Source organism: Daphnia carinata, chromosome 1 (assembly GCF_022539665.2).
Source record: "Daphnia carinata strain CSIRO-1 chromosome 1, CSIRO_AGI_Dcar_HiC_V3, whole genome shotgun sequence".
Lineage (NCBI taxonomy): Eukaryota > Metazoa > Arthropoda > Branchiopoda > Diplostraca > Daphniidae > Daphnia > Daphnia carinata.
Genome location: NC_081331.1, coordinates 3,847,528 through 3,874,530, shown reverse-complemented (window position 1 = coordinate 3,874,530; position 27,003 = coordinate 3,847,528). Strand labels below are relative to the sequence as shown.

The following is a 27,003-nucleotide window of genomic DNA, read 5'->3' as shown; positions in this document are numbered from 1 at the left end:
TTTTGCTAATTCAGTCCTCAGAGAAATGTTGAAGCCTTAAAAAAAAAAAACATTTCAAGAATTCGGCTTACTCATCGATATTCCTCTGCATCCGACTATGATCTTTTAAATGTTGTTGTTGGTTGCATTACATTTTTGTATGAAAGATTATTGTGACTCACAGCTAGTCCGTAAATTGCATCAAAGCTTAAAAATTCCTCTTATTGGTCCCATTGCGAGTTGTTTAAGTCAACCGTTTTTGCCAGTTTTCTCTAACGATAGGGAGCGGTGCTGAGCAAGGTGAAATAGAGGTTACATGCAGCCAGGTAAAAGGAGAGAACTTTTATCAAGGTCATTTGAAGGTTATATAACCCTTCTGGGCAGACGCTTCATTTTGCCAAATGATTTTTATCCACCGTTTTTTTATTTAGAAAAATAAAATTCCTATCACCGAATCTAATGTCAGGCATGATTACATTTTCTTTTCAATCAAGAAAAGATACTGGCCAAAAATTACTGTACTTGAAAATCTGTTTTGAAACACGAATCGGGACAGCCAAGACCATACAGAACTCTTTGTTAGTAATTCGCAGAATAATGACAAGCAGAGAGTCAAAGAGATCAAATCAATCAGTACAGCAAGGCCAACAAAGTACATGGGAGAAAAACCATCTTTGTTGGCCAGATATCTCTCAAGAGCCATTCCAAGAACTATGCAAGAATCTGTTGAATGTGAGGCTGTAGGAGACCACGTCACGTACGAAAAACAACCAGTCACACTGGGATTGATTAAATCGGCGCGGTTTCACTTCCAAAGAACTCGAAAATGGTAGGCGATAGGCACCACAACCAATCCATCCACCGTTTACTTGTAATTTTTACCAGTATGCATGTTGGGTTAGCCATACTGACAATCTTGCCAATTCCCAGGTGATTAGTGGCTATCGCTATTGGTCCGCGTCAGCTGTGGGAAGGAAAAAATCTGTTCCGATCATCTTCATTGGCCTGAAGCTATGTACTGGTGTTTTCTGTGATAGACATTGTTGTTATGGCCATTAATGCCGCCAGTTCAAAGTTGTGATTCAACGAAGCAAGGTCGAACTCTCCAGTCTTGATCTCACACATCGCGGTTTGTTTGCGTTTGACAGTTTATCGACATTTTATAACTTCGTTGTAATCAGTCATTCACATACGTCTTCAAGTTGGAGAAACTCATCTTATTCGTCGTCGGGATTATGCAATGGACTGCAATGTGATGAAACCTCTGCCAGAGTTCTCTCAGATTGCCACATGTAAGGTTTAAACATAAATATCTTCTTTTGGGTGAAATAGATGATATGTCTCTAAAGGTGTGTGATTCATATTTTTGTTCACCAAACACAACCAAGTTAATACCATTACTTGTGTGAAGCAAACTTTTTAATTCAAGTACCAGATACCTCTATGTACACTTACACATGTTGCTCTACACAATGTTTGTTTTGCCTATCGGTTGTTTGCATGACTTGCTATAAGCTAGAAATGTTTTAATTTCTCCTCTTTCCATCATACCTCACCATTAATTTAGTAGTGATAAATGGTAATAAAACTTATTCTTTGTTTATGCAGTGCCTTACATTGAGTATGAACGAGAAATGACGAGTATCCGCTCACATTGCGATTGCGAAGATTGCGGAGATTCTGGGCATTCTCATCAAGTAACCACAACTGAAGTTTATCCCGATAACCCGAGCAACCCTACCCTTTTGGTAAACAAAAGTAACCACAAAAATAAGAGCCCCTTGGTGTGGGGAGAAGATATTACCTTCCTGGATCATCATCAGCACGATAACAGGGTTGGCGAAACTTCTGGATCGTCACACTACATGAGAAATACTACAGAAGTTGTCGACCAAGATAATAAATCGATCCTGCAACGGCAACTGCAGCACTGTGATGAAACTAACAACAAACTTGAACTAACAACAAACATGGTTTCATTGTCGGAATTATCGGACATGGGCGTGATGGAATCAGACAAGTACATCAGTCTTTCTGGCTTTAATTTCTTCCCAAAAGATGAAGAAACGGAAGATTTGAACGATATATGCTCTTCATTGCAATTAGTGGATCAAAGCATGGTTGAAACACATCCTTGCACTGTGGACGAAATCCAGCATTCTTCTGTTGCTGCTACTCCGGCACCAGAAGACCCACCTCCATTGACTCGAGTTGGACTTCGCCGTACACGTAATGCTTCCCGGCGAATGTCGGTTATGCACGGAGACGATAATTCATTTTGCAGTCAATCAGAATCTATTACTGAAAATACCCGGAAACGTAACATGTCTGAACATAGTATGATGAGTGGAGGTAGCTATGACGATCCGGATAGCCCGTACAATGGTAGCGGGCGGAGAAAGAGACGGCGCTATGAGGAAGATCCATCAGAAGATCCAGCCTTCGAGAAGAGTCGTAAGAATGCCATCATCGCTAAGAGAAATAGAGAAAAAAAGAAGGCTCTTATGGACGATATGGAAAAGCGTTGCGACAAACTTACAACCGATAATAATCAGTTAGAATCTGATAACGGAAAGCTACGTCGTCGTGTACAGACTCTCGAAGAAGAAGTCTACTACCTGAAAAGCGTCTTAGCCAACGAAAGTTCCCTGTCCAGCGTTTTGTCTAATTTGAAAGGCGCTGATAGCCTACGGTTTTCGACCAGCTTTGATCCATCCAAATATAACAAAAAACAGATTGGATCATCATCATCCTCTAGCCATCTCAAAGTATCTGGTGGGCTATGCCTTCACGTTGATGGACATCAGGTCTCTATGGAATTGTGTGCTCAATGTTCTCAGGTAATGAATCTTGCTGTATTATTCACTGCTAAACCATGATGCTGATTATTTTCATTTTTATTAGATGGCTTGTGGAGCTGGCCGCTCGAATGAAGTGATAGGGAAGAATAAACGGTCGGTTTGAATTCAGGTTTTTTGCATGTTTATTTGATAATATTCTGTCAACCTTGCTCAATTTTATTCTGTATGAACAATATGTTAAAATAAAACAGTGAATTTCGATATTGTATCCACTAGTGCTGGACCTTATACAGATAGAGAATGTTTTATGTTTCGGTTAGAACTATTGGAGTGTCACCTTATCGGTTCAGGAAGAACATAGGGTTTTTTTTAATAGGATATCTAGCAGACGCCATGCAATTGATCGTTCCCTCTATGGAGTTGCATCAGACGGTGGGCGGATATCGTTCATTTACCCATTAAACCACAATCTATTCCTTTGAGGAAATACAGTTTTATGTAACGGTTTTGTTTCAGTGAGTGACACAAGAGTGTTTTGAACAATATTTCCAAGAAAAATCATCACCAAAGTTTCTTCCCAAATAAAATTTTTTACACCGACCTACAAAAAAGTGAGTGAATTTGTTCCTGATTTTTAAAACACAAGTCTCAAATAATACGGGAGAAAATAGAACAATTTGACAAGTGTACAACATACAAGTACAGTTTTGACGAATTGTAGTTTATTTGACAACATTTTACTTACTAGAATGTGTTTATCAAGATCTTAAAATATTGATCTACGTACAGAACAGAAAGACACACAAAAGTTTGATGAAACACAAAAAACACGTAAAGTAAAACATTAACTAAAACAAAACAATAAAACACCTGTTGGGGGAGTAGTCCTTGACTGATGAAACTGGCTTGAAAACAAAATAACAGGAACTAGCCAAGGCATGCAGCTTGACGGTTTTGGCAACTCAATTTTGCATGCCATTTACAGGTATGATGTACCTTCGTAACTGTCAAAAAGAGAAACAAAAGAATACTAATTAGTGTTTCTGTTTCATTCGAAAATTTGTAAAATACAGATTAATCAGCGACGGAGGTAAACACATCCCCTTACAGACGAGAATATGTTAACCTAATTCTGTTTTTCACCGGGAGAATCACCCTTTGCTGACGCAAATACTTAACTTCGTCCGTCACTCTACACAACGAAGCAGTACAATAGCAGCCAACAGCTCAAACGGCAATAAAGCGACCTTTTAAAAGCTGAAGATACAAAGACAAATGCTTTGGGAAGAACAGTAAACGGAACGTGACTTCGTCTCACAAGTAAACAAAACAACGAAAACGAATGCTTGATTTGAGAACCAATATGTTAGTTCTATTTGATGCTTCAGCTTCCTTTCTGCACAGTTACTATAAAGATCATAGACGAAATTGATAACTTCAAGGACGATGATAAAGTTTAAAAACAAAGAAGGACACTGTAAGACTACGGTTCCAATAACAAAAACAAAAAACAAGGAGATTCTTTTCGCTAATTTAAACGCTCAAGGCGGGAATCCGACGTTGTTGATGTAGTGCTGCTTATGTCGCTGCGTTTGCATGAAGCCAAAATAGAAGCTGCGTGATTTGTGTGTCTAATCAGTATCCACATACAGGAGTCTAAAAGTATTGGTGAATCCCGATCCCTGCTTCCATCCAGTGATAACAATAATCGGATCGCCAGTGCGAATAAATCCACGGGTCTTTCCGAAATTTATTCCGTACTGGACACGAGCATCGACATCCTTCAGCCAATCAGCCACACGAGATTCTAACGAAAAACAAAAAAGGATTAGTAATACGGCAATGTTAAAACGAAGAAAACAAACTCACCCCCGAAATGGAGCGGGAGGATTCCGCGCCACAGATGGCACTGGCGGGCCACCTGTTCGTGCCGGGTGACGGCGATAATGGGGCAACGAGGTCTGTATTTGGCCATCAGATGGGCGGTGAGACCAGTGGTCGTCAACGTGATGATGGCAGCCGCTTGGCTCTTGAAAGCAGCTTCAACCGCAGCAATAGCAACAGTGTGAGTGGAATCAGCAGGAGTGACAACCTTGAAATAAAGAAACCCCCCAAAAATGAGTAATTGGAATTGGGCCAGACTCAAGTTAAAAAAACAAACCATGCCAGACAGCTCAGTAAAGAGTTGCTTGTGCCACATAGCGGCTTCAGCCTCCTTAGCGATATTGGCCATTGTGCGGACGCACTCGAGAGGGTAGTCTCCCTTGGCAGTCTCACCGCTAAGCATAACGCAGTCGGCACCATCGAGGATAGCATTGGCTACATCAGAACCCTCAGCACGAGTCGGGCGAGGCTTCTTGATCATGGACTCGAGCATTTGCGTAGCGCAAATGACGGGCTTGCCAGCCTGGTTGCATTTAGCAATCATGCACTTTTGGGCCAAAAAGACTTTCTCAGGAGGGATTTCGATACCAAGATCACCGCGAGCGACCATGATACCATCAGATGCTTCGATAATTTCATCCAAATTATGAACACCTTGATGGTTCTCAATCTTAGAGATAATGAGAATGTTACGACCCTTTTCCCCTATTTAAAAGAATGGTTATATTAAGATCGTTTGTCTGAGCTGTTGTAGCAATTACCTAGAATTTCACGAATCTCATGAACAGCGGCAGCGTTTCGGATGAAAGAAGCAAAGATCATATCGACTCCTTGCTCAACACCAAAAAGAAGATCAGCTTTGTCCTTCTCAGAGACGGCTGGCAAGTCGACATTGGTGCCGGGTAAGTTAACACCCTTCTTGCTTCCTAACGAACCACCGTTTTCGATTTCGCAGACGAGATAATCACTTCCTGGGAACGATTGATAATAACGACGTTTCATTAGTTTGACCTGGTAAATTCACATAAATTTCGTACCAATTTCTTTGACGATGAGAGAAATTAGACCATCATCAACATAGACGTGGCTATTTACACTGACGACCTTGCAAATGTTGGTGTAGTCAACATATATAAGCTCGGCTGTGCCTTTGTCGAGGAATGCTGGATCTGTAGTCAACTTAACAGTGTTTCCTTTTTTCAATTCGCCTTCGGCTGAAGGTCCCTAACGTAAAAACCCAATCATGAAATTGACTACTGAATTTCGAAAGGATTAAAAACGAGGGGGACATACGCCTTCAAGGAGACCGGTACGGATCTCTGGCCCTTTGGTGTCGAGAGCAATAGCGACGGGCACAGTCATCTTAAGCTTATCGCCCAAATTTTTGACAGCCGTACGGACGGACGCGATGGTATTTCCGTGATATTCGTAAGAACCATGTGAAAAGTTCAGACGGGCAATGTTCATTCCAGTTTCAACCATCTTCTCCAACATCTCAACCTTGGCCGAAGCCGGACCTAAACAACGAAGAAAACGTACGTAATTGGGCAATAATAATAGCTAATTAAAGGTTATTTACCAATGGTGCAGATGATTCCAGATAGACGGACTCGAGATGCTTTGGTGTTGATATCCAAGGAGCAAAGATGGTCGATGTGAGTGTTTGCTGGAATAGTGGATCGAGTGCCATCGCTAGCCTGATGGGAAACAGAAGAGCATTTTAAATCACATTTATAGTACTGGTTCAATAAGAAGAATATTTTTAAAAATTGCAAGGTGCGTGCGATTGGGCATTGTAATTGCCTACCACATCGTCACGGGGATCTTGGAAAGGCAACACCATTGTGTATGTATTCCTTGTCGTTGCTACGCAAGAAAGAGGTAAATTCACCACAACTGCTCGGGCCGGACAGGAGAGTTTGTTTCTCGATAGGACGACGGCGGTCCAGCAGGCTCTCAAGTCTGAATAACGGAATCGCATCAGCAAACATAGTCTTTCCCCACAGGATAACGACTAGACTCGTGACACAAAATTTTCAGTATGCCGTTCCAGAGGATTCTAAAATGCAAATTGGACATGGAACGGCATCGAATTCGGCCAGTTTTTCCCATGTTCCAAAATTACTTTTAGAACCCAGCGCAAGGACTATTCAGGGTGACCTTGGTTTGGGCTGACATGACCGTTCGGGATTTTGCCGGTAAACAACGATCAATAACGTTCAAATCGATAACAGAAAAATTATGTTCTTGATTTACGGTTACTGGTTTTTGCAATGTTAACCAACATTTTTAAAACGAAAACAAGATTTGACTACCTTAGAGATGTGTACGTTGTACCGGGTTGTACAAAAGAGCAAAGATATTGTACTGTCAATGGCTGCCAAGAACTGTCTTGCACGAGAAAGTCGACTCACGGTGTCGTTACTCCCGATCCATTTATACTTTCAGTTGCATGATCACGTGATCAATCATAAGAGCATGCGCAGCCTAGATCCATCGTGCGAAAGAATTCTCCTCTAATTCTCCTGGTAACCTCTACAAAATCAATGTCATCAAAAGTTTTGAAGTTCATTTAGTAGCATATTCTAAACAATACAACTTGACTAGCTGATTTAAACTGAATCGTAGAACCAGATTACGTTCTTGAAATTCCTATACATCTTTTAATATTGCCAGCATATTACATTACCTATTCGTGCTTTATCTTATGCCCACCATTAAGACGCAAGGGCGCGAAAGTTCAAAACTTCACGAGGTGTTCACGTGTGGAACCATTACATGCGCCCTTTAAGCCAATAGAATATTTTTTTTTTTAAATCGTTGTTGAATATTTACAACTTTAAATTGTTAACTTGGGGTTGCTAGTGAAGTTTCACGGAAGTTCAAGGCAAAATTGTGTTTTAAGTGGTAAATGCAACGAAGGTAGCTCTGGCACCTTTCACTTCCTCCTCACCTACTTTACAGATATGGTGGCCATTTTTATGAAAAATTAAGACTAAAAAACTCTAAAACAAGCAACGCATTTGAAAATTCAACAGTAGACTGATCAATAACGATAACGGAATTGTTGCGACATTAAAAATCGTGACGTAACCGGGACCTGGCGAGAACCGGATAACGTACGATTCAGAATCCCGTCTCTTTCTCACACAAGGCAGACAGACTATACACTATTTGATTTTTACATACAGAAAGATTTAAAATTACTTACTTTGAATTCGAATTTAGAACCCTTTACGGGGCTTTCAGGTCCAACTTTCATCATTTTCAATGGGTTTAAAGTGACAAAGGACGAGCGAAATCACGTGCTATGCTTCAGCTGTCTGTAGACAACGCCAAATGCCTCAGAGAACGTACGGGCTTAGTTTGACGTAATAAATATAGCAGATTGCCTGTAGATGGCGATTTCAAAGTTTTTCCTTTTTTGGATCTTTATTTCACCTTCCGGCGAGAAAATCGCCCACTTTAATTATCTCTTTCAAAGAACTAATGTATTTAGACGAAGAAATTAAATTTACAAATAAGTTTGCGTGATGTAGCAAATTAAGCATTGCAATCTGTATCGATTAGTTTGGAAGTTATCAGTTAATTAGTTAAATAAAGGCAGACAGCTTTTGATTTTTAACTTCGCGAAAAGAATTCTTCTTTAATTGCGGCAACGTCCCCTTTGTTCTTTGTTCCTTTGGTCTACTGAGGAATTCAAGTATCTTCCACGAAAATTATCATATTCCCATCCTAAATTATCCTATCCATTTCTCTACGGTATGGTTATTATTGCGTCTTGCTCAAATGAAATACGGAGCAAATCTTGTAACGTTAAATGTCGTTTGCGATATCGTGTGGTTACCACTTTTATCTAGTACGCCAAATCATGATCATTTAGAATTAAAACTTGGCAATAGAAGAATTCGCCCCTTGCTATACCAAAATTTCTTGACCATGAATTTCAGAAGCATAGAAATTTACGACGTATATAGAAACACGTGTTCGAAATGGGAACAAGTCGAACAGGTCTGTTGAAGGCCGCTTCTCCCATTAATTGTAGTCTGGCAACAGCAAAATCCAAATGATATGATGTTTTCTTTCTTTTTTTTTATCAACGAGCACATGTGCCCAATGCATGCTGTCGTTGAAATTTCACAAGAAACCATATTTTAAGAAAGTCTAACAGACTGTTTGAAATGTTGTCTTTACAATTAGGAATTTCGCGTGTTATCTTACCTACTGTAAGAAATGTTACGCGGTTTGTTTCTGTTCGACCCCAACAAATTTGGCTAAAACATTCGTGCATCAGCTCTTCGTTGCCCAGGAAAGTTTCACCGTGCACCAAATACTTCAGCATATCGTCATTTGGATGTCAAGAAAACCGCGAACAAAAACCAAAGCCTTCTTCAACAAAAAGAAAATCAGACCGCAAAAGGAGAACTGTAATTGAAGATGAACAGCAACCATCTAGCAGCCCGGTATATATTGCATTGAAACATACACATGGTTTCCATAATATTTTTGATGATATTTAGCAATGGGAGGTAGTTGCCTACAGTACCGCTGAAGAATATGATCTGAAGAAACTTATGCAAGGGCTCCAGCAACAAGGACTTTATCATCCTTCCTCAATGTCAGAAGGTTTTTAAATTTTTCTCTTGAAACATTTTAAACAATGGATTCTCCCATCACAAAATATATTTGTTTTTTTTTATACAATAGATATCCATGATGTCTTACATGTTTCTGCACGCTACCAAGTGGATCGGGAACCTAGGTAAAAACATTTATAAAATATATACAGCAGCCAACTGGTAATATTTTCGTTTTCATAGGGAAATCTACTTTTTTCGCGAAGGTTCTGTGGTATTTTGGAATGTTTCAGAACTAGAACGCAAAAATGTCTTGTTATTTCTTCAAATCTATGAAGACGAAAGCTATGACAAAGATATCGTTGCCGAAGGAAACGAAAAAATGGTTTATGCGTACACAGAAGTCTTGTAAGTAGAGAAAAATAGCAATCTGTTTATACTATGTTTTAAAAATCATCTTTATTTCTAGTAACAAAACTCGCCTAATGAATGGCCGTATCCTGTTAAACGATGAGGGTTCCACTGATTTGGAAAAATATACCTTTTCAAATGCCTTGGCTCTTTCAGTAAAGCTAGCGACCTGGGAAGCTTCTTTGGAAAAGTACGTCGACTCTATTGAGTTTGTAGTTGAGGTATGAATTCGGAGTATGACGAAAAAAACATTGCTTCTTTCTTGTCTGTTCGAATATGCAAGTGTTATTATTATTTCACTCTTTTTTTTTTAGGATTTGAAAGAAGTTGGAAGGATCCAACTATCACGTTCCGACGTATTGAAGAAACAAGGAGAACTATTCTCATTGAGGCACTTGATAAACCTCAGTTCCGATTTGCTAGATACACCTGATTTTTATTGGGATCGAGAAAACTTGGAAACCCTTTATCATAAAACTTGCAATCATTTAAATATTTCGAAAAGAACCAAGGTATTAGATATATTAAATAAAGCACTCTTTCATGAAATAATTGTTGTTTTTAGGTGATGAATGAAAAATTGAACCACTGTGTCGAGCTCGTTGAATTACTATCTCGCCAGTTAACCGACGCCCATCATACTCGACTTGAATGGATGATTATTGCTCTCATTACGGTTGAAGTGGGCTTTGAAGTAGTCCATCTATTCCAAGGGTAATTCAATCCAAATTAGTCGGGAACTCTGCTCAAATACCACTATGGAACATCTTCGGGAGGGGTATCACTGGGTTTTGGTAATGGTTATAGTATTGTTTAGCTTTCTGCCATTTGTACATAAGCTCTCGAAGACGACTGAAAAGAATACGGGCTTTTCCATCTCCATTTTTTGCGATTTCTTCGGAAAATAAATACTTCACGGCGATTTTTTTTTATCTCCGTAACGCCATGTTGTTTTGCAGATACACAGCCCACATAACGTTTCATTTCTAGGCACTTCAAGGGCTTTAAAAGCTAGCGTCAGTCATTCTATGGCTTCACGTTTCGTCTTCTTTCCGCCTTCTTCGGTTGAACTTATTCTCCGACAAGAGTGCACTGTGTGTGAAGTTACTGTAGGGAAAGGAGCTGTGGATGGTAATGGCGGATCCATCTTTGCAGTCATTGTGTTGTTTAACCACAAGCAATCGTTCACAGCAGTATCAGTTGCTAGAGCTGCATCAGTCACCCTACTATGGATTAAGTCTAGCGTCCGCAATCGTGGGATTTCTGGGTTCTGTGTACCAGGTTTGTGTTCCAAACAACAATAGCCTTGGTGTTCATTCTTAAGAGTTTAATTTTTTTTAACGCTTATCTCCGATTAGCTAAATCTCCGTTATGCAGCACCGTTTCCCCGTTATCAATACTTCAACGTGGGTTTGCGAGGAAATAATATTTTATTTTGGCTTGCTCTAGCTGATACATTCGCAGCATTTGGTAAGAAGAATAACAAATTTTCTGTTTCAGTTAACTGAGTAACATGAGTTTAAGCTGTTTTGTGATTAGGATTAATTATTAGATCAACAGGCTGGTTTCTTTCACAAGACTGGTTTTCGCACGCGAAGTTTTCTCCCATGAATCCGACGTTTTGTGCCATTATTTCAGCAAGTTCTAATTCCTGCTACTTTTCTACGCGACACTAGTTTAAGATTTTAATTTGAAAGGGCTGGATTCAATTTTCGTACACGAGCTCCCATCTGTGGACCTTGGTTTATGCGGTTGATGTTCGACGCATAACATTTGATCAACCATTCGCAGCCCTAGTTTACCACTTTTTTGCATGGGGTGGCGCGATTATTCTGTGCACTGTAGGCTTAACAATGCTTTACTTTCCCGGAAATGGGTAACGTATATTCCAACATTGAAAATCACAGCAGAAACTGAAATGTTTTCATCCTTGTTTGACATATTCAAGCTACGATACTTTCGTGAAGTTACTGCCAAATCACGTGGCAACGTATTTGCCACTCGTGTGCACTTGTCTAGCGTGCCCCTTTCTTTTTATGTCAGCTTTTCGCCAAGCTGAAATTTCGCTAACTCGACGCTATGCAAGATACACAACTACAGAGCGGCGTCTTGTGGAGTCACTCAAGCTAAAATTCATCTTGATAGTCTCCGTATTCTACCTCTGCTGGATGCCTAACATAGTAAATGGTCTTGTACTTTGGATTTCCTGGTACAATTTGCCGGTGACCTGGGTGCTAGCGAACTGGTATCTGATGGTGAGATTATCAGTTTGCAATCCTAATTACGAGCAAGAAGAAGAAACCATTCCTTTGTTTGAAAACAGGCTCTGTTGAACCCGCTCCAAGGTGTCTTCAACATAATGCTTTATCGGATACCAAAACGTCGACAACCAAAATCCCAACTTCGAGGATGGCTTGCTTCAGTGCAAATACGAAAAACAGAACCACAGGAAGAAACTCCACTTTTATTATGAACGACAAAAACCAAACGTGTTACGTTCGAAATTACGAGATTGAGAGAAAAACCGTACATCAAGTTTCTACCAAGGGGTAGCGTTGGCCAAGCGTCGCATTCGCCTGCACACACACAAGAATAAAGAAAATTAGACATATATCTACGAATATATATTTTCTTGTCGTATACCTTGTATTACGATCTTGGTCGCGAATTTTCTTCTCCATTTCAGCATCTGTAAGTGTTTCGATGAATGGAGACCATTGTTCTGCTTCGGCTTGGGGGCGGAATGGCAATTCCACGGAAGAAAGCGGAGCTTCACTGTTAGTATAATCACAAGAATTGGTTTTTGTAAAAAGAAAAACGATGGTTTGTACAATAAAAAAAAGGTTAAAAACCTGAAAGCGTATGTTCTTTGATGCCAAGAAAGCTGTCCGCGGACACTGTATGCAATGGCTGTTACAAATTCACCGCCAAGACCTAGTTCCGCACAGATCTTTAAAGCTACTTGCTCTGGGCTATTGTTGGGTTCACTAAGATCCCATTCAAGTTGATCAACCAAGGAAATGTTACCAACATGAATATTCAGCTGCAATTACATAGATTACTTTTCTTTTGGGCCTGTATGGTATAACGTATAACTGAAAGTTACTTACCTTAATAATCACTCGTTGGTCAGTTTGGCCTTCTATAAGAGCTTCACCTTCTGCGGGGAACGAGTCAAGCTGTTGTCGTATACATTGAGCAATTGCTGGAACGAAAGTTATGGGGTTTAAATCTAGGTCATCACAGAGAACTTCAGCGAATTGTTCCGGAGTAATTAATGTCTCTGTTTAAAAAGACGTTCAACTTAAACAAAAATAGTATTATAAAATCAAAGAAGTAAAGCTAAGTTACCATTTCTGTTCCATGTAAATGTATCTCTTAACTTTTGCCCTTCAATCTCCATATCTAACCGAATAGGTACCAAAAGCTCTAGTTGGTTACTGTTTTCATGGACTGCAGCTGGATCTGTGTCATCAAAACTAGCCAAGCGATTGATTTTTAAAATAAAGCTTTTGAGAACATTGAGTATTTGGAATACAGGCAGATCTTACCAGAGTGGAAATGTTCGAACTTTCTTAGGCCCTAATCTGTTTCTGTTGATGCATGTTGCTTGAGGAACAGCATCCAAATGAGAACTATTTGGTATAGCCGGGACCCATGGAATGGGTTTTTTAGCTTTAGGATCTCTGCAAGTGTACACAGCAATGGAAATTATACAATAACATGGTCATAAATAATTACTATTTACTTGGGGAAAAGTGGTTCAACAGTTTGAACAGAAACAGCACGGTACTTTTCTTCTCTGCCTTCTATAATATCCTCAACTTCTGTTGCTCGGAGCAGTGAAATATTTGAAGCCAAAATATGTTGATTCAATCCTAGATCACCCAATCTTTTCCTTTCTTCTGATGTTATAAGACGCCTGGTCATACCAGGATATTTTTTGTATAGAGACCCTCGAAACAACCTAAGATAGTTTCCGACCTAGCACCACGTAAAGAAATGATCACTATGTAAATTTGAGGCAATAAACAGGAGAATAATTGCTTCAAACCTCAGATCCTATACAATAAAATTCCCCATTTTCTTCCAATTGGAAACTAATTGGCCGATCCCCGTAAGTTTTCAAAGACATCTTTAAAACAATAAACTTATGTTAAAAGTTTTTTTCGCTGCAAAATACCAACAGACAGTAAACCAGTCTGTTTGCAACACCGCCAAATTTCCATTTAATATTTGAAAACTGAAAACAGCCTTGGTGAAAACTGAATGTGAAAAATCCAAACGATACGAAGAAATTGCCGATGTCAAACCCAAATAAGCTAAAAAAAAATTCTAACAAAATCAGCGTAAAAAAGTAATGAATAGTAGTTATACAATTTGGGGATCTGGGAAGGAGCCGGGAATTGTCAATGTTTTTTAATAGTGGCGCCATTTGGCAGGGCTGTCTGTCGTTCGATTACTCATTAACATCCATAACAAGATTTAGATCTCTGTCGAAGCAATGATCTGACATCGTAAATTTCTATATCGGCTCTTAGTCATAGTTGAATTAAACCAGTTATGGGAATAATAAGATTCTACTATTGGCAAACATAATAGAAGAAGTAGATGTGAAAAGTTTTATTGCCACAGAGTTTTCAGAAAATGGAATTGTATCTTGGAGAATCAGTTGACCAACTTAACCTTCAAGCAGAGTTACCATCGGAGAAGTTGAAATTAGCCAACCCGCGATTGTAAGACTACATAGCTCTTGAAATTTTGCTAATTTTGTAATATTTTTATGGTTTGTCAGGCTTGTTGGAACAGCTGTCAAACTATATAATCAAGCTGTTGAGCTACGGGATAAAGGAGATGCAGAGTTGAGCTATGTTAGTTTTATGAAATATTTGAACCTTGTCAACACCATAAGAAAAAGTGCAGACTACAAGAAAGATGAAAAGTACTACAATAATTTACTTGGACCCAAAAATGTGAGAAATGCAATAGAGAATGCAGAAAATCTTCAAAAAGACCTTCAAAGAAGATATGATGACAGAGCTGAAGAAGCACTCATCAGAGAGAAATTGGAAAAGCTTGAAAGAAAGGAGAAGCAAGACAAGGAAGACAAAGAAAAGCAAATAAAAGAAAAAGCAACCAATATTGAATTGTACTCCACAAACTTTCCATCCATTGATGGTGGGTTTATATCATCTTGGCAATTGGAAGCCATGATAAAACAGAAATCCACATCTTTTATCATCTTTGATGTTCGATCCAAAGAGGACTTTGAAAATTCTCACATAAAACATCCAAACTGTGTCAGCATTCCAGAGGATAAACTGAAACCAGGGTAACTAAATTCAGGTAGTACTGAATGAAGATTACCTAACTTCTTAATTTCAATTAGGTTGTCTGCTGCTGCTTTGTACAAAACTTTGCCGCTAGAAGCCAAGGTGGATTGGCCAAAACGTTTAACTGCAGATGTGATAGTTTTGGTAGATTGGTTTGGAGAAAATCTTCCAGGATCTGCAATTTTTGCACTTGCAGAGATCTTAACGAAGGTAGTGAGAGGGAAAAGGGAAAATATTTAGTGTAAAACTAAAAAAAAAAAATCATTTAATTTGTGGCCTAATAATGGTTTCAACTAATAGTGGGATCCCAGCTCAAAGTATAAAGGAGTTATCAAGCTGCTAAGCAAAGGCTATGATGAGTGGTTATTTAGATTCCCAATGCAAACAACGAATCCCCATGCTACCGCAGTTGCGAAACCTTCAAAGGTGGAAGATATCAGCCCTGGTAATACGTGTGTATTAAAAACTTCATCTCTATCGAATTAAATTTAATGTTATTCTTTAATGTGCTCAGTCGAAAATATCGAATATCCTGATTTTGATGAAGCTATGAAACCACCATCGATTGAACCAATTGCTTCCCCCCTGCCGTTCATAAATCGAACAACTAAACCTGCAATAGAAGTCAAGAAAATCGACAAAATATCAGTTGAGCCGTCCATTCAACCGGTGCCTCTTCCGAGATCAAACATTCCTAAAACACCACCTGATGACCAAGATATCGAAGTAGAGTTCGTAACTGGTCCACCGTCTGTTAATCGGATGGGTTCAGTCCCAAAAATTGACCGAAACTTGAAGACGGAAGCTATGGTAAAGTACCTTCAAGACGAGGAGAAGTTGGTTGAAAAACACCTAGCAATAACAGCGGATAGATTGGCGAAAGAGGAAGAATGGGATAGGATAAGAAGGGAAAAAGAAGCTTCAGCAAATGACGAAATCGCCAATCACCTTCAAGAACGCGAGATAGAAATGGTTGAGTTACTCAAAAAAATGGAAAACGATAACAAACAACAGGTTTTTTTTTCAACTAGTTAATTTTCAACGTTCCTTAATGAATTATTATTTTCTTATTATTTCATTGAATAGGAGTTAGAAATTGCACGTCTGCGGAAAGAGGTGGAAACTATTCGATATTATGCAGATACTTCCAACGACAAAACGAAGCCTGACACCGAAGAAACAAATATCCAGGCGCGCATCAATGATAAAGAAGTAAAACAAGCAGCCATGAATCGTGAGGTTGAGAGGCTTAGGAAGTTACGTAAGAACGCGGAAAAAGCTCGAGAGAAAGAAAGAGAAGAACAAGAAAAAGAAGAGGAATATAAAAGAGGAATGCAAAGATTGAAAGATGAGCAATCTAGAAGAAATGAAGAGATGAAGAAAAAGAGGGAAGTCGAGAACAAACACGAAGAAGAAACAAGAAAAAGGTATTCTTCCCAAATAAAAAACCTAGTCCAACGATGTTGTTCAGTTTGCGTAATTCTGTTTTAGATTAGAACAGCAGCAACAAAATTTTTCAAGAAAAGATGTTTTACAAATAGACAGGTTGAAAGATGAATCGTCTTCCGGATTCAGCTTGGGTTCGAAAATGAATCGTTCTCATTCAACTCCAGATTTAGCTCAGGTGGGTTAAATATTTTGTCGTGCTTTTTTGTCTTTATTTGTGACCGTTTGTCACATTTAAACTTTAGGCCCTACAAAAAGAATCTGAGCGGGGTAACAGAGTGGCGAAAGTTGATCGTGATCTAAAACCGCGCGATACAAATCGAACAAACATCATCCGCACTTCTGATTTGTCGAAAAATCGCAATTTTAATCCGGTATATGGAAACATGGTATGCCCAAACTAAACTAACAAATTCTTGTAGCAAAAAATATCATTGATTGATTGGTATATGGGCTGGTAGGGTCGTGGTCTGACCGGATTAAAAAATTTGGGCAACACTTGTTACATGAACTCCATTCTACAATGCATTTCGAATAGTATGCTTCTGACAAATTTCTTTATCGATGGGTCTTATAGGTAAGTCACTTTTATATGACCTGATCGCATTAAGTTTAAAATCTCTTTTTGTAGGAATTATCTCAACGCAAGCAATAAACAAACTCGAGGTGAAATTTCAGATGAAGTTTCTTCTACTTTGAATGCTCTTTGGAGTGGCCAGTATCGCTCAATCTCATGCAAAGACCTGAAAGTAAGACGGAATAAATTTTCTTAACTATTCTTGATGGTTGCCTTGTACTAAGCACCTATTTGCGTGATAAGAATGCAGTCGGGCGTTTCAAATCATCTTTCCGCGGTTATGAACAGCAAGACTCGCACGAGTTTCTTACAATTCTTGTGGACTGGTTGCACGAAGAGTTGAACGAGGTTTTAATTATGCACACTTGTGTAATGACTCAAAACGGTTGAGAGACAACCGTTCCTTGGTCGTTTCAGATTCGCGTGAAAAGGCCGTTAAAAGAACAAAACAACTATGGTATTCCTGATGAGAAAGCTGCAAACATGGCTTGGGAGGACTATTCTGCTTCAAATAAATCCATCATCGTCACTCTGTTTGCTGGTCAACAAAGATCTAGTTTACGGTGCACCACCTGCCTTAAAGAATCCGTGACGTTTGAGCCGTTTTTCAACCTGTCTCTTCCCATCCCTCCATCCAACACTCAGTGCAGCATTATGGTAAACAGTTCAGTCTTTGCGAATTTTCAAATTACTACACATTATTTCCGCATTACAGGATTGCTTTCAACTGTACACGAAACCGGAACAAATCAGCGGTTGGTCGTGCCCCTTTTGTAAAAATAAACGAGGAGCTAGCAAAAAGATTGACATATGGAAGTTACCTCCTGTGCTAGTCGTCCATCTTCAAAGGTAAATGGTTGTTTGCTTTAACATGTAAACATTTCATTCTAATTTTGTGACCACAATCAGATTTTACAACGACGGTTTATGGAGAAAACGGTTAAATATGGTAGACTTTAATGTGAATGAATTGGACTTAGACGTCATCGTGAAGTGTCCTGAAGTCGTGGTGAAAAGTAAAAAGCCTCGCTATTCTCGCTTCAAACTTTACGCAGTATCAAATCACTATGGAACCATGGATGCAGGACACTATACCGCATATTGCAAAAATGCCGAGTACAATAAGTGGTTCAAATTTGACGATCAGGATGTAATGGAAATCAGTGGCAATGAAGTCCGTTCTGCAGCTGCCTACATTTTATTCTACACGGCGATCGATTACCAGGCTCCACCTGTTATTGTTGTTGAAGACTAAGCGGCAGGTTCACCAATTTTTGCTTGACTAGCGCATCCTTAAAGTGTTGAACATTTTGAACATGAATTGTGCTTTATTCCCTCTCTTTGGTTTTGTTTACGTGTCTAGTGCATAATTATAATTTTTTAAATTTGAAATTCGTAAATATGCTCTCCAGAACTTTCCGGGTTTCTGTCGGCCTAGTCACTGCCCTAGCTGTGGCAGTTCTTTGTAATGTTTATTTGGTTTTTCTTTTGTGGTCGGGTGGACAAAACGGTTACCATAATGAATTAATCAGTCGGCCAGTTATCTCCCAAAAGGAAGAGGTTCCAATAAATTCAACAAAATCAGGCTTAAATCTCAGTTACTTAAAAGCTATATTCAACTCAACCACAAAAACACATACTCATAATTTAAGCAACAGGTCACTGTCAAGTGTTATGAACAAACTCCAAAGAGAATTGAAGTCACGTGGAAAAAAGGCTGCAGATATTCTCAGCCTTTCTGCAAAGGTAATGTTTGTTTGCAATTGTTAGGATTGGCCTAGTAGTTAATCACAAAGTAGAAAAATGTTTGAGATGTTTAAATGCCATGCAAATTTGTTATTCCTATATTTGTTCACTTATAGTGGGTGTCACCTTCGTTGCTGATACCCTCCTTTACTCCAGAACTTGGAGATATGATAAAATATTTACAGACAGCTCCAATCATAAGAGCATCCATACCTCATGTTGGAACACAACTGAAAGTAATGCTCACACTTGAAGGAGGACAAAAGGCACTCCTCAAACCCCAATGGTATTTTGTTTTATAAAATTTCAATCTTACACAGTGACACAGAACTATATTTAAAACCATGATCAGGTATAATCGCGAACATAGGATAAATGGGCCTGACGTATATTCTGGAGCTGACAGACACAACGGGGAGATAATTGGTTTCTATCTCAGTTTATTACTGGACTTGAGGCGGACACCAGTTGCTGTTGGCAGGATGATTAACCTCACGTCAGAAATTTTGGCGAACGCTGATAGTGACCTTGCGGCCACGTTCTTCAGGAATAGTAAAAAAAAAAATACTAGCTATTTACATCTAGTTATAAGAGAGTTTAACATTTTCTTGCACAGATCAAAGCCACACTTGTTTTTATGGCGTTTGTAGATATTGTAAACCGGAATTTAGCGTCTGTGCCGGTGAAGGTGATCTCATGGAGGCCGCTATCATCCTTTGGCTACCAAGCGATGTCAAGTTAAAATCAAATCGTAGTCCATGGCAACGAACATACAAAAAAAATGTTCGTGCGCAATGGGAAACTGACGATAAATTCTGTTCAAATTTGCAAAAGCAAAATCGAATTTTTGCTATAGATCCAGCCAAACGCCGCCTTTTGGATTTAATCGATGCGGCCGTCTTCGACTTTCTCATCAGTAATGGGGATCGACATCACTACGAAGTAATTGATGGATCCTCTGACGCAGCAGTCCTTTTGCTGGACAACGGCAAAAGGTGATAAATTTAGACAACTTCCATGATGACGACATACTTTCGATTGACCCATTTTGTGAACATTTTTTTAGCTTCGGAAGACCAGATTTTGATTACATCGACATTCTAGCGCCGCTTTATCAATGTATGTTGCTCGATTGTTTAAATTATTGTTGACTTATAAAGTAATATATCTTCATTGTATAGGTTGTGTGTAAGTCATCGGCACCCAGGTTTGTATAAAAGTTTGTTCAACAGTGATAAATGGATATTTGTGTTCAGGATACGGAAATCAACGTACAATAGACTGGAGATGGTGGAAAGTGGTCCTTTGGGCGCTTTAATCGAGAAATTGACGCTCAAGGACTCGCTGATCGGACCTCTACTCACGAATGAGCACGTACAAGCGATAAATCGTCGACTGGGAAAAGTCATTCAAACCATCGAACTATGTGCCAAAATCAAATCATGGGATGATATCTTAGTACCTTATTAAAAAACGCCAAATATGCTTCTTTTAATCGTTTCGCTCTAGTCGCACATTTTTGACGCTCTCTTACAGCACGAGTGTGTCAATCACTAGTGCAATATTTGAATTGGATTTTTCTCGAATTGAAATGAAACAAAAGGTTTATCCATCAATTCCCTTTGTAATAAAAGTAATATAGCACCATAGCCATACTCATGATATTGTCGCAATGGCTATTGTAATTTTGTACCATGGAATTTTTTCTTTTTCATTTATTTTCGAGCACGAATGCGTTCGGCTCTCATACGGTGGGCGTGGTCCAGCGTTGCCTAAAAATAGTTTACTGTGCGTACGCCATTACAACTCAGAAAGAAAAAAGTAGGAAATGTGAAAAAAAAATCCTCTGGGAAGTGAAGAGATGGTACATGTGTCTGTATACATATACCGGACGTCAAAGGAATGTGCAACTGAACATGTATACAAGCAACTGCGTGTGATCGGCGCCGGTTTTTTTCGCGAACTAACGCAGTAAAAGGAAATATACACACAGTGGAAACATGACGAGCTATCACCAGCATTTCCTACAGAGTACGGATGGAATGCTTACGAATGAAATACCAAGATATTGGATGACTAATTGATTGGTGTGGGGGGGGCGCGAGCTACAACGAGTCATTTCCAGGAAGGAGAAAAAAGAGTCACAGAATACGGAACAATCGGGAAATAGAAAATGGGTGGGGGTGGATTTCAAGTCCTCTTCTTTCGTTCAAGGAGAAAGAAAAAAGGGGGGGGGGAGAGTTTGTGTGTGTACAAGTACACTGTACAGTTACACACATGGCATGTTATCTATTCACCCTCCCTGCCGAAAAACTCCTTTCTTTGTACAAAACCACCCCCAAAGAGTAAACTCTTATATTATTTTGTCAAAAAAGGGGAAAGAGAGAGATTTTTTGCTTTTTGATATCTCTCCCTTTCCCCTCCATATCAGATTTGGCGCATTTGCATCTTTTCAAAAGAAGAAAAGGCAGGGTTAGAAAACTGAGACAAAGATTATGGCGCCCTTGAATGATATCTGCATATTTTTCTCATTTTTAGTTTAATTATTCATCAAATCCATCCCTTTCTGCTTTGAATACATGTGATTAGAAATGTATTTCCTAATCGGTTCATCATCGAATCGATTTAGCCCATCTTTCGACGTAAGCGATTCCCGTCAAGAAAAACAGTTCCGTGACGGTTATACAGACACTAATACGCCGCAAACAACAGACTACGAAGAAAAAAAAGAGTTTGGATAAACAAAAAATTCCGGCATTTCGACTAAAAAAAGCAAAAAAAAAGACGATGTTGGAAGGAGCAGTGAGGGGAAAATGACTGTATATACAAGTTTCGAACAAAACCCTCAAACTCCCCCAAAATACCCACCGCCTCCCAATAATTAGTTGCCACTGTCTGCCGCTTGGATGCGCTGTCCGCACTAGACGCTCTCCCAAACGGCTTCTCCCCAACTCTTCGACGGAGCATTCACGTTTGGTCAGGGCACAAGAGCGCGTCCCCTCCACTCTTGCTCTCTTCTCTTGTCTCGCTGAATTTTTTCGTCTCATCTAAAAAAATTTTTAATTTTTTATCTCGACAGTTTAATCGTTTTGTCTTTTAAATTCGAAATTCCATCAAACAATTTTTGACCGGTGTGCTGTTTTGTGAGACACATTTTGTATCAAATAGTTCTTCTGTTCGGAAGCCATCCACCCTTGTCTACTTCCCCTCTCCCCTCCTTCACACACCAGCCCGGTAGGAAGCAGGAAAGATGTCGAACGACGAGAAAACCACCGCCGCTGCTCCGGCTGACGTCCAGCAGGTCAACAACAAGGAGGTGGAAGAGAAACAGACGATTGAAGAAGTAGCCAAGAATAACGAGGCCAACATTGACAACGGGAAGACGCAACAGGTCGAATCTACGGCCGACGCCGCGAAAGAAGCGACGCCGAACGCCCAGCCGGCAGCAGCAGCTCCCAAGCCACCGAAACCGACGGTGCACAAAGTCGACTATGAAAAGAATGTAGTCTATCTGTACCAGTTCTCCCGCACCAAGAACATCCCATCTCCATCGCCATTCTGTCTTAAAGTCGAGACATGGCTCCGCATGGCTGGCGTCAAGTACGAGGTATGTAAAAAAGTTTCATTTTATCTGTTTGACCGTTACTATGTGACCAACTTGTGTCTGCGGCTTATGGAGTCCTCTTCACCACCGACAGTTACTTTGGTCACAGTCCGGTGAATCCGAACACACGCGCGTGTAGACTCGAATGATATTCTTGTTTGATCGACCTGTGATTTTTTTTTGCTTCCTTAAACGTGCTCAAAGGCAATGATGCTTCTTTTTTTGTAGAAGGTGACCTTCGATTTTTAGTAAGCTTGGGACCTAGTTGTAACGAAATAGCCTGAAACCCTCACATTTTCTCCCCCCTCATCTTATTTTTCAAGCCCTCAAGCTTTCTCAGAGAGATATGGCGCGCGAGGGGTTAGTGTGTGAAGGAATGGCCACGGGGGTTTGTACAAATGGCGCCGTGCGGGGGAGGTTACAAGGTCTTTTAAGGTTATAAGGTCAATAGGTAAAAGATGTGGTTTTGGTGGGAATCTCTGTCGAGGAAAACAAAATGTTTTCCGAAAAAATGGCGTGTCGTGTTAAGTTATGCACCTGGCTTGACACACGCCGTAAATAGTTTTCAACTAGAGATGACAAGTTTCGAGTTTCCCTATCTAAAAATGTATTAAAAATTCTTGTATGGGTGAGAAGAAGCTGTGCACAGCTGTTTTTTGAAGGGCGGGATGATTCACGAAGGGGAATGGTGGACGTGTTCCAGTCGAATCGAATTACTGTCGTCCATTTTCTACGCTGCTGAATTCTCCCTCAAAAGCTTTTTTTGTTAGAACTATTCTGGTCGTTGAAAATAATTGTTTATTTTTGCATCTTAAATACGCTCCCTTACAGAATGTGGACCACAAGATGAAGTTCCGCTCGAACAAGGGCCAGCTGCCGTTCGTCGAATTCAATGGAGCCGAGATCGCCGACAGTGCCGTCATCATCAAAGAACTGGGTGGCCACTTTAACACCGACATGGACGCACACTTGACATCGGAACAGCGCAACGTTGTACATGCTACAATCACAATGCTCGAAAATCATTACCATTGGTAAGTTATTGATTTTTTTTTTCAACAACGCCCTGACGTTAAATCCCCAAAACTAGCAAGTTGTGTAAACAGCTTGATTGGTTGAAGGTATGTTTATTTTTAGGGCGGGGTTAACGGAACATGGTTTATTATTCGGTTCATTTACTTAAATTTGGCAATCTTTAATGTCGAATTATCGTAGGCGTTGACGTGATACTTAAAAGCCCAATCTTCTGATAAGGAATTTTGACGCGAATAGCAGGAAATTGGGTTTTAGCACCGGGAATTTTTTGCTTTTGGGTTTTTTTGTTTTCGTTGTTGGTGGCTTTTCGTTTGGGTGTCGTATCAGCCGTCCGTCACCGCAAAGGCAACGGACGCGTGAGATTTGGGTTTCAAACACGTCCAACAATCCGTGAGAATTAGCTTCTAGATGTATGTACTTATTCCCTCAAGTCTTTTTTAAACTCCACAGTTGATCAAGTCTAATTTCATTGCCCTTCGCTGGTCTGCGCGTGGGTCGATATTGTGGGCCAGGTTGTAACGGCACTGCGTGGCTGTTGTTGCCCAAGTTTTCCAAGTCTGTACTCGAGTTGGAAAGACTGGAATAATATCTCTCACCCTTACGCACCCCTGGGTAATGAACGCGATGAAGTTTCCCGAACGGGTGTGCGTATATCTCCACCCTAGCACGTCTACCACTTGGACCGAGTGTAGGGAAGGGTAGAGAGTTTCGATCTACCCGGTGAAGAGGGGAGGGTGTATTGATCGGTCTACCCAATTCAATTCCGTCTGTCTCGCTCTCTTCGGCTCTCTCTCACCTCCCTTTTTACTATTTGTTCCTTCACCCATTCATCCTGTCTGCCCCCCTCCCTCTTCTTTACTGCCTCTTCTACCCCCCCCCCCCCCCCTCATTCTTTATTAACTTTTTTCTTTGCCCGAGATATATAAGAGTGGCAACAGAGGGGTTTTGGGTCGCTATGGCGTCGCGACGCTGTTGGGCGTCTTTTTTTTCTGTTTTTGAAGCCGTTCTCTCTGATCCGGGCCAATGTATTTAGGGATAATTTTTTTCTAGTGCGCACGATCCTGTTAAAAGAGTAGGAAGGAAATGATGATGGTCGGAAACTCAAGTGGCCATGTTAAATTCTTGTTCCCGTTGGCTTTTTTTTTTGTATCCAACGGCAGCTAGGTCCTGAGGGCTGTTTTACTCTGGTTGATTGTATTGTAATTTCGTGGGTGTCGAATGGGACCGATAATGCGGATGTGCCTTGTTAACGGTCATCCAATAGAAACCAAAACCAGCGATGATTTGGTCAGTCCCCACACTTGTTTCAATATGACCAACAGTTTTTTTGTTTTCTATTTTGTTGCTTTTCTCCCGGTCACGAGGATTTGGTATTTGAGATGCAATCGAGCAGAGGCTCAAGTTGATCATCCATTCTAAGAATAAGGATCTTTTTGGTTTCAGGCATCCATTACATTTCAGTTAGTGGATCGCATACAATCGGATCAGGATACCAAAGTCTGATGAAATAGTTACAAGAGACTTTGGCTTCCGGGGCTGTAGGCAAACGAATGCACATAGAATGACGCCGTAGCTCGACATGTGTTCTCCAATAACTGTATGGAAAATTTTTATATTACTGATTGCAGGATTGATATTTGGTGGCGTACCAAGAATCCGGACGCCATGCTCCAAGGCTACAAGATTGACCTACAACATATGGTTGGATCCAAGTTGCCCCTGGGCTTGTTGAAGCTCTACTACCGTTTTGCGTTCAGACGTCGGGTAAGATACCGTTTGCTCTCATTCTGTTGGTGCGTGTGACCGCGTCTCGAGGAAGAACATTTTTTTTTCAAGAGAAATTTGTTTGTTGTTTTGGCGGGAGGGGCAGTCAAGTAAAATTCCGCTCGAGGGTTTTCTTTGGTCGCTTCACGCTTTCTGCTCACCAGGATTGCATGTATTGTCTTTGTAGTCGTTTCCACTGTTTAATGACCATTTCTTAATTACTTTCTCTCGCGTTGCGTGCTGCACACACACAGGGCATCAAGAAGGTCCGTGCCACTGGTATCGGTGTCCACACCCCGGAAGAGATCATCAAGATGGGCAAGGACGATCTAAAGGTGCTCGCTGATATGTTGGGAGAAAAGACTTTCTTCTTCGGAGACGAACCAACCACGGTAAGAAACGCATTTCACTTTTTTTCTAAATGGGTGGAACTGAGTTGTAAATAAAACGGCATTTTCCTTTTTGTTATTAAGCTTGACGTCGTGGTTTTCTCCAACATCGCTCAATTGGTGGTCGTCGACAAGGAAGTTGCTCACCCATTGCGAGATTGGCTTCTGGAAGAAGGCAAGAACCTTGTACAGCACTTCGAAAAGATAAAGGAGAAGTAAGTAGCTCTCAACAGCCTTTTGACATGCGGTTTCTGACCATTGTGCTGATTTGTTTCTTTTTTTACCCTCAGATATTATCCCGACTGGCAAGAGATGTGCGATACGTTGGATATGAACACACACATCCCCAAGCCCGTCATAGAAGAGAAGGAACCCGAGAAAAACGAACAGAAGGAAGAGGACAAGAAAGAGGAAGACAAGGAGAAGGTTCGTTGAATGTTTACAATTCTAGTAGGACTGCATTATTCATAATTGTTTTATTCTTGCGGATTTCAGGCTGAGGATGAGAAGGAAAAGGAGAAGGAAGCCGACGAAAAGAAACCGGCGACGGAAGCGGATGAGAAACCCAAGGAAACCAAGTGAAAAAAAAAATAAGGAAGGCGCTTTATTATGATAAACATCCGTTTCATTCCTTTTTGCCGGGCGGCGAAAAGGAACGCATTATCCTTGCTCCATGTTTTTCATTTTTTTTTTTTAGCTACTCTTTTTCATCCCACAATTTTAATTCTTTTCTTTTTGTTTTTTATATATCACGGACTTTTTTTTCGTATTAGAATTAAAATCTTCCATTAAAAAAAGGAACTAATGTAAACGAAAGTGAAAGATACGGGATGTTCGTTGTCTGAGCCACGTTTTGTTTAGATGTGACGTTGGTTAACTAATTTTAACGGTATTCCCATTGACCCCCCCCGCTCTCCTGCTGCCCTTTATTCTCTTCATTACCAAAATCTTGTGAAGGTATTTTTTCTCCTCGTTTAGCGTCTGTAAAACAATAGTCTGATTTTTCTTTTTTTTTTTTCTTAAATAAGTTTTAAGTCACGCACTCGAACCAACAAAGATCAATATTCGTGTCGACATGTGGTTTTTTTTGTTAATTTTTTTTTTGCTCGGTATAACAGACGTGATGAGTTAGGGAACTTTTTCAATTTTTTTCGTTGGACAGTTGTGAAGCCAGAGACCCGATTTGAATGTGACTAAGGGGGAGGGGGGAAATGCTTTCAAAATTTGTCTCTTTAAAAAAATTCCTATTATTCGCACAACTTCGATGGGCTTTAGTGTCGATCTGATTTAAGTGTCTGTAAAACCAATGCTGTGTACGTGTGTGTGTGTTTGACCAAAATTTTGCATTGCCAGAAATTGCCCTGCCCGTTTTTGGAGATTTCTAACCTTAAAAAAAGAAAAAAAAAATCATTTCCTACTTCTAAGATAAAGCTTCTGGTTGTATTCACCACCTACTA

General features: G+C 40.0%; 8 protein-coding genes and 1 long non-coding RNA gene across 14 annotated transcripts; 7 read left to right on the top strand and 2 right to left on the bottom strand.

Annotated features, from left to right (window-relative positions):
* Positions 1–1,097: 1,097 nt before the first annotated feature.
* Positions 1,098–3,045, top strand: LOC130692151 (CREB/ATF bZIP transcription factor-like). The gene is made up of 3 exons (XM_057515230.2): positions 1,098–1,271; positions 1,588–2,819; positions 2,884–3,045. The coding sequence occupies exons 1-3, from the start codon at positions 1,220–1,222 to the stop codon at positions 2,941–2,943; spliced, it is 1,344 nt and encodes a 447-aa protein (XP_057371213.1). The 5' UTR covers positions 1,098–1,219; the 3' UTR covers positions 2,944–3,045.
* Positions 3,046–3,205: 160 nt separating this feature from the next.
* LOC130692164 (uncharacterized) lies at positions 3,206–4,295 on the top strand. 2 transcript variants are annotated; one of them, XR_009422078.1, is made up of 2 exons: positions 3,206–3,391; positions 3,570–4,295. It is a non-coding gene; the product is annotated as an uncharacterized LOC130692164 (long non-coding RNA). The 2 variants fall into 2 exon arrangements; XR_009422077.1 differs by having other exon boundaries at positions 3,529–4,295.
* On the bottom strand, positions 4,127–8,035 carry LOC130692149 (pyruvate kinase-like). 4 transcript variants are annotated; one of them, XM_057515228.2, is made up of 8 exons: positions 7,876–8,035; positions 6,244–6,361; positions 5,958–6,181; positions 5,702–5,888; positions 5,426–5,635; positions 4,942–5,369; positions 4,650–4,872; positions 4,127–4,587 (listed from the first exon to the last, which is right to left on the bottom strand). In XM_057515228.2, the coding sequence occupies exons 1-8, from the start codon at positions 7,927–7,929 to the stop codon at positions 4,412–4,414; spliced, it is 1,620 nt and encodes a 539-aa protein (XP_057371211.1). In that variant the 5' UTR covers positions 7,930–8,035; the 3' UTR covers positions 4,127–4,411. The 4 variants fall into 4 exon arrangements, with proteins under 4 accessions (XP_057371211.1, XP_057371210.1, XP_057371208.1 ...); XM_057515227.2 differs by adding an exon at positions 6,472–6,626 and having other exon boundaries at positions 4,650–5,369; positions 7,876–7,990; XM_057515225.2 differs by lacking the exon at positions 7,876–8,035 and adding exons at positions 6,472–6,626; positions 6,980–7,117 and having other exon boundaries at positions 4,650–5,369.
* Positions 8,036–8,743: 708 nt separating this feature from the next.
* LOC130692438 (required for meiotic nuclear division protein 1 homolog) lies at positions 8,744–10,574 on the top strand. Its single transcript, XM_057515551.2, has 7 exons — positions 8,744–9,127; positions 9,185–9,290; positions 9,372–9,426; positions 9,485–9,649; positions 9,711–9,873; positions 9,967–10,164; positions 10,218–10,574. Exons 1-7 carry the CDS (start codon positions 8,846–8,848, stop codon positions 10,368–10,370), a joined length of 1,122 nt encoding a protein of 373 aa, XP_057371534.1. The 5' UTR covers positions 8,744–8,845; the 3' UTR covers positions 10,371–10,574.
* A 71-nt stretch (positions 10,575–10,645) lies between these two features.
* LOC130692440 (G-protein coupled receptor 143-like) lies at positions 10,646–12,265 on the top strand. Of its 2 annotated transcripts, XM_059497583.1 has the most exons (7): positions 10,646–10,746; positions 10,808–10,933; positions 11,011–11,122; positions 11,192–11,289; positions 11,350–11,528; positions 11,601–11,907; positions 11,976–12,265. In XM_059497583.1, the coding sequence occupies exons 1-7, from the start codon at positions 10,681–10,683 to the stop codon at positions 12,123–12,125; spliced, it is 1,038 nt and encodes a 345-aa protein (XP_059353566.1). In that variant the 5' UTR covers positions 10,646–10,680; the 3' UTR covers positions 12,126–12,265. The 2 variants fall into 2 exon arrangements, with proteins under 2 accessions (XP_059353566.1, XP_057371536.1); XM_057515553.1 differs by lacking the exon at positions 10,646–10,746 and having other exon boundaries at positions 10,781–10,933.
* LOC130692439 (SWI/SNF-related matrix-associated actin-dependent regulator of chromatin subfamily B member 1-A-like) lies at positions 12,097–13,874 on the bottom strand. Its single transcript, XM_057515552.2, has 8 exons — positions 13,707–13,874; positions 13,401–13,636; positions 13,204–13,338; positions 13,004–13,131; positions 12,763–12,935; positions 12,505–12,695; positions 12,296–12,427; positions 12,097–12,228 (listed from the first exon to the last, which is right to left on the bottom strand). The coding sequence occupies exons 1-8, from the start codon at positions 13,785–13,787 to the stop codon at positions 12,192–12,194; spliced, it is 1,113 nt and encodes a 370-aa protein (XP_057371535.1). The 5' UTR covers positions 13,788–13,874; the 3' UTR covers positions 12,097–12,191.
* A 191-nt stretch (positions 13,875–14,065) lies between these two features.
* On the top strand, positions 14,066–18,396 carry LOC130692437 (ubiquitin carboxyl-terminal hydrolase 8-like). The gene is made up of 14 exons (XM_057515549.2): positions 14,066–14,388; positions 14,448–14,984; positions 15,042–15,195; positions 15,286–15,430; positions 15,500–15,999; positions 16,072–16,412; positions 16,477–16,609; positions 16,677–16,820; positions 16,893–17,008; positions 17,063–17,180; positions 17,252–17,356; positions 17,426–17,665; positions 17,724–17,857; positions 17,918–18,396. The coding sequence occupies exons 1-14, from the start codon at positions 14,300–14,302 to the stop codon at positions 18,261–18,263; spliced, it is 3,102 nt and encodes a 1,033-aa protein (XP_057371532.1). The 5' UTR covers positions 14,066–14,299; the 3' UTR covers positions 18,264–18,396.
* Position 18,397: 1 nt separating this feature from the next.
* Positions 18,398–20,238, top strand: LOC130692444 (glycosaminoglycan xylosylkinase-like). Its single transcript, XM_057515557.2, has 7 exons — positions 18,398–18,754; positions 18,871–19,040; positions 19,107–19,306; positions 19,371–19,749; positions 19,821–19,873; positions 19,936–19,942; positions 20,011–20,238. Exons 1-7 carry the CDS (start codon positions 18,410–18,412, stop codon positions 20,222–20,224), a joined length of 1,368 nt encoding a protein of 455 aa, XP_057371540.1. The 5' UTR covers positions 18,398–18,409; the 3' UTR covers positions 20,225–20,238.
* A 1,476-nt stretch (positions 20,239–21,714) lies between these two features.
* Positions 21,715–26,128, top strand: LOC130692445 (failed axon connections-like). Its single transcript, XM_057515559.2, has 7 exons — positions 21,715–22,361; positions 23,190–23,392; positions 25,022–25,157; positions 25,412–25,549; positions 25,631–25,761; positions 25,837–25,972; positions 26,042–26,128. The coding sequence occupies exons 1-7, from the start codon at positions 22,005–22,007 to the stop codon at positions 26,126–26,128; spliced, it is 1,188 nt and encodes a 395-aa protein (XP_057371542.1). The 5' UTR covers positions 21,715–22,004.
* The last annotated feature ends 875 nt before the right edge of the window (positions 26,129–27,003 follow it).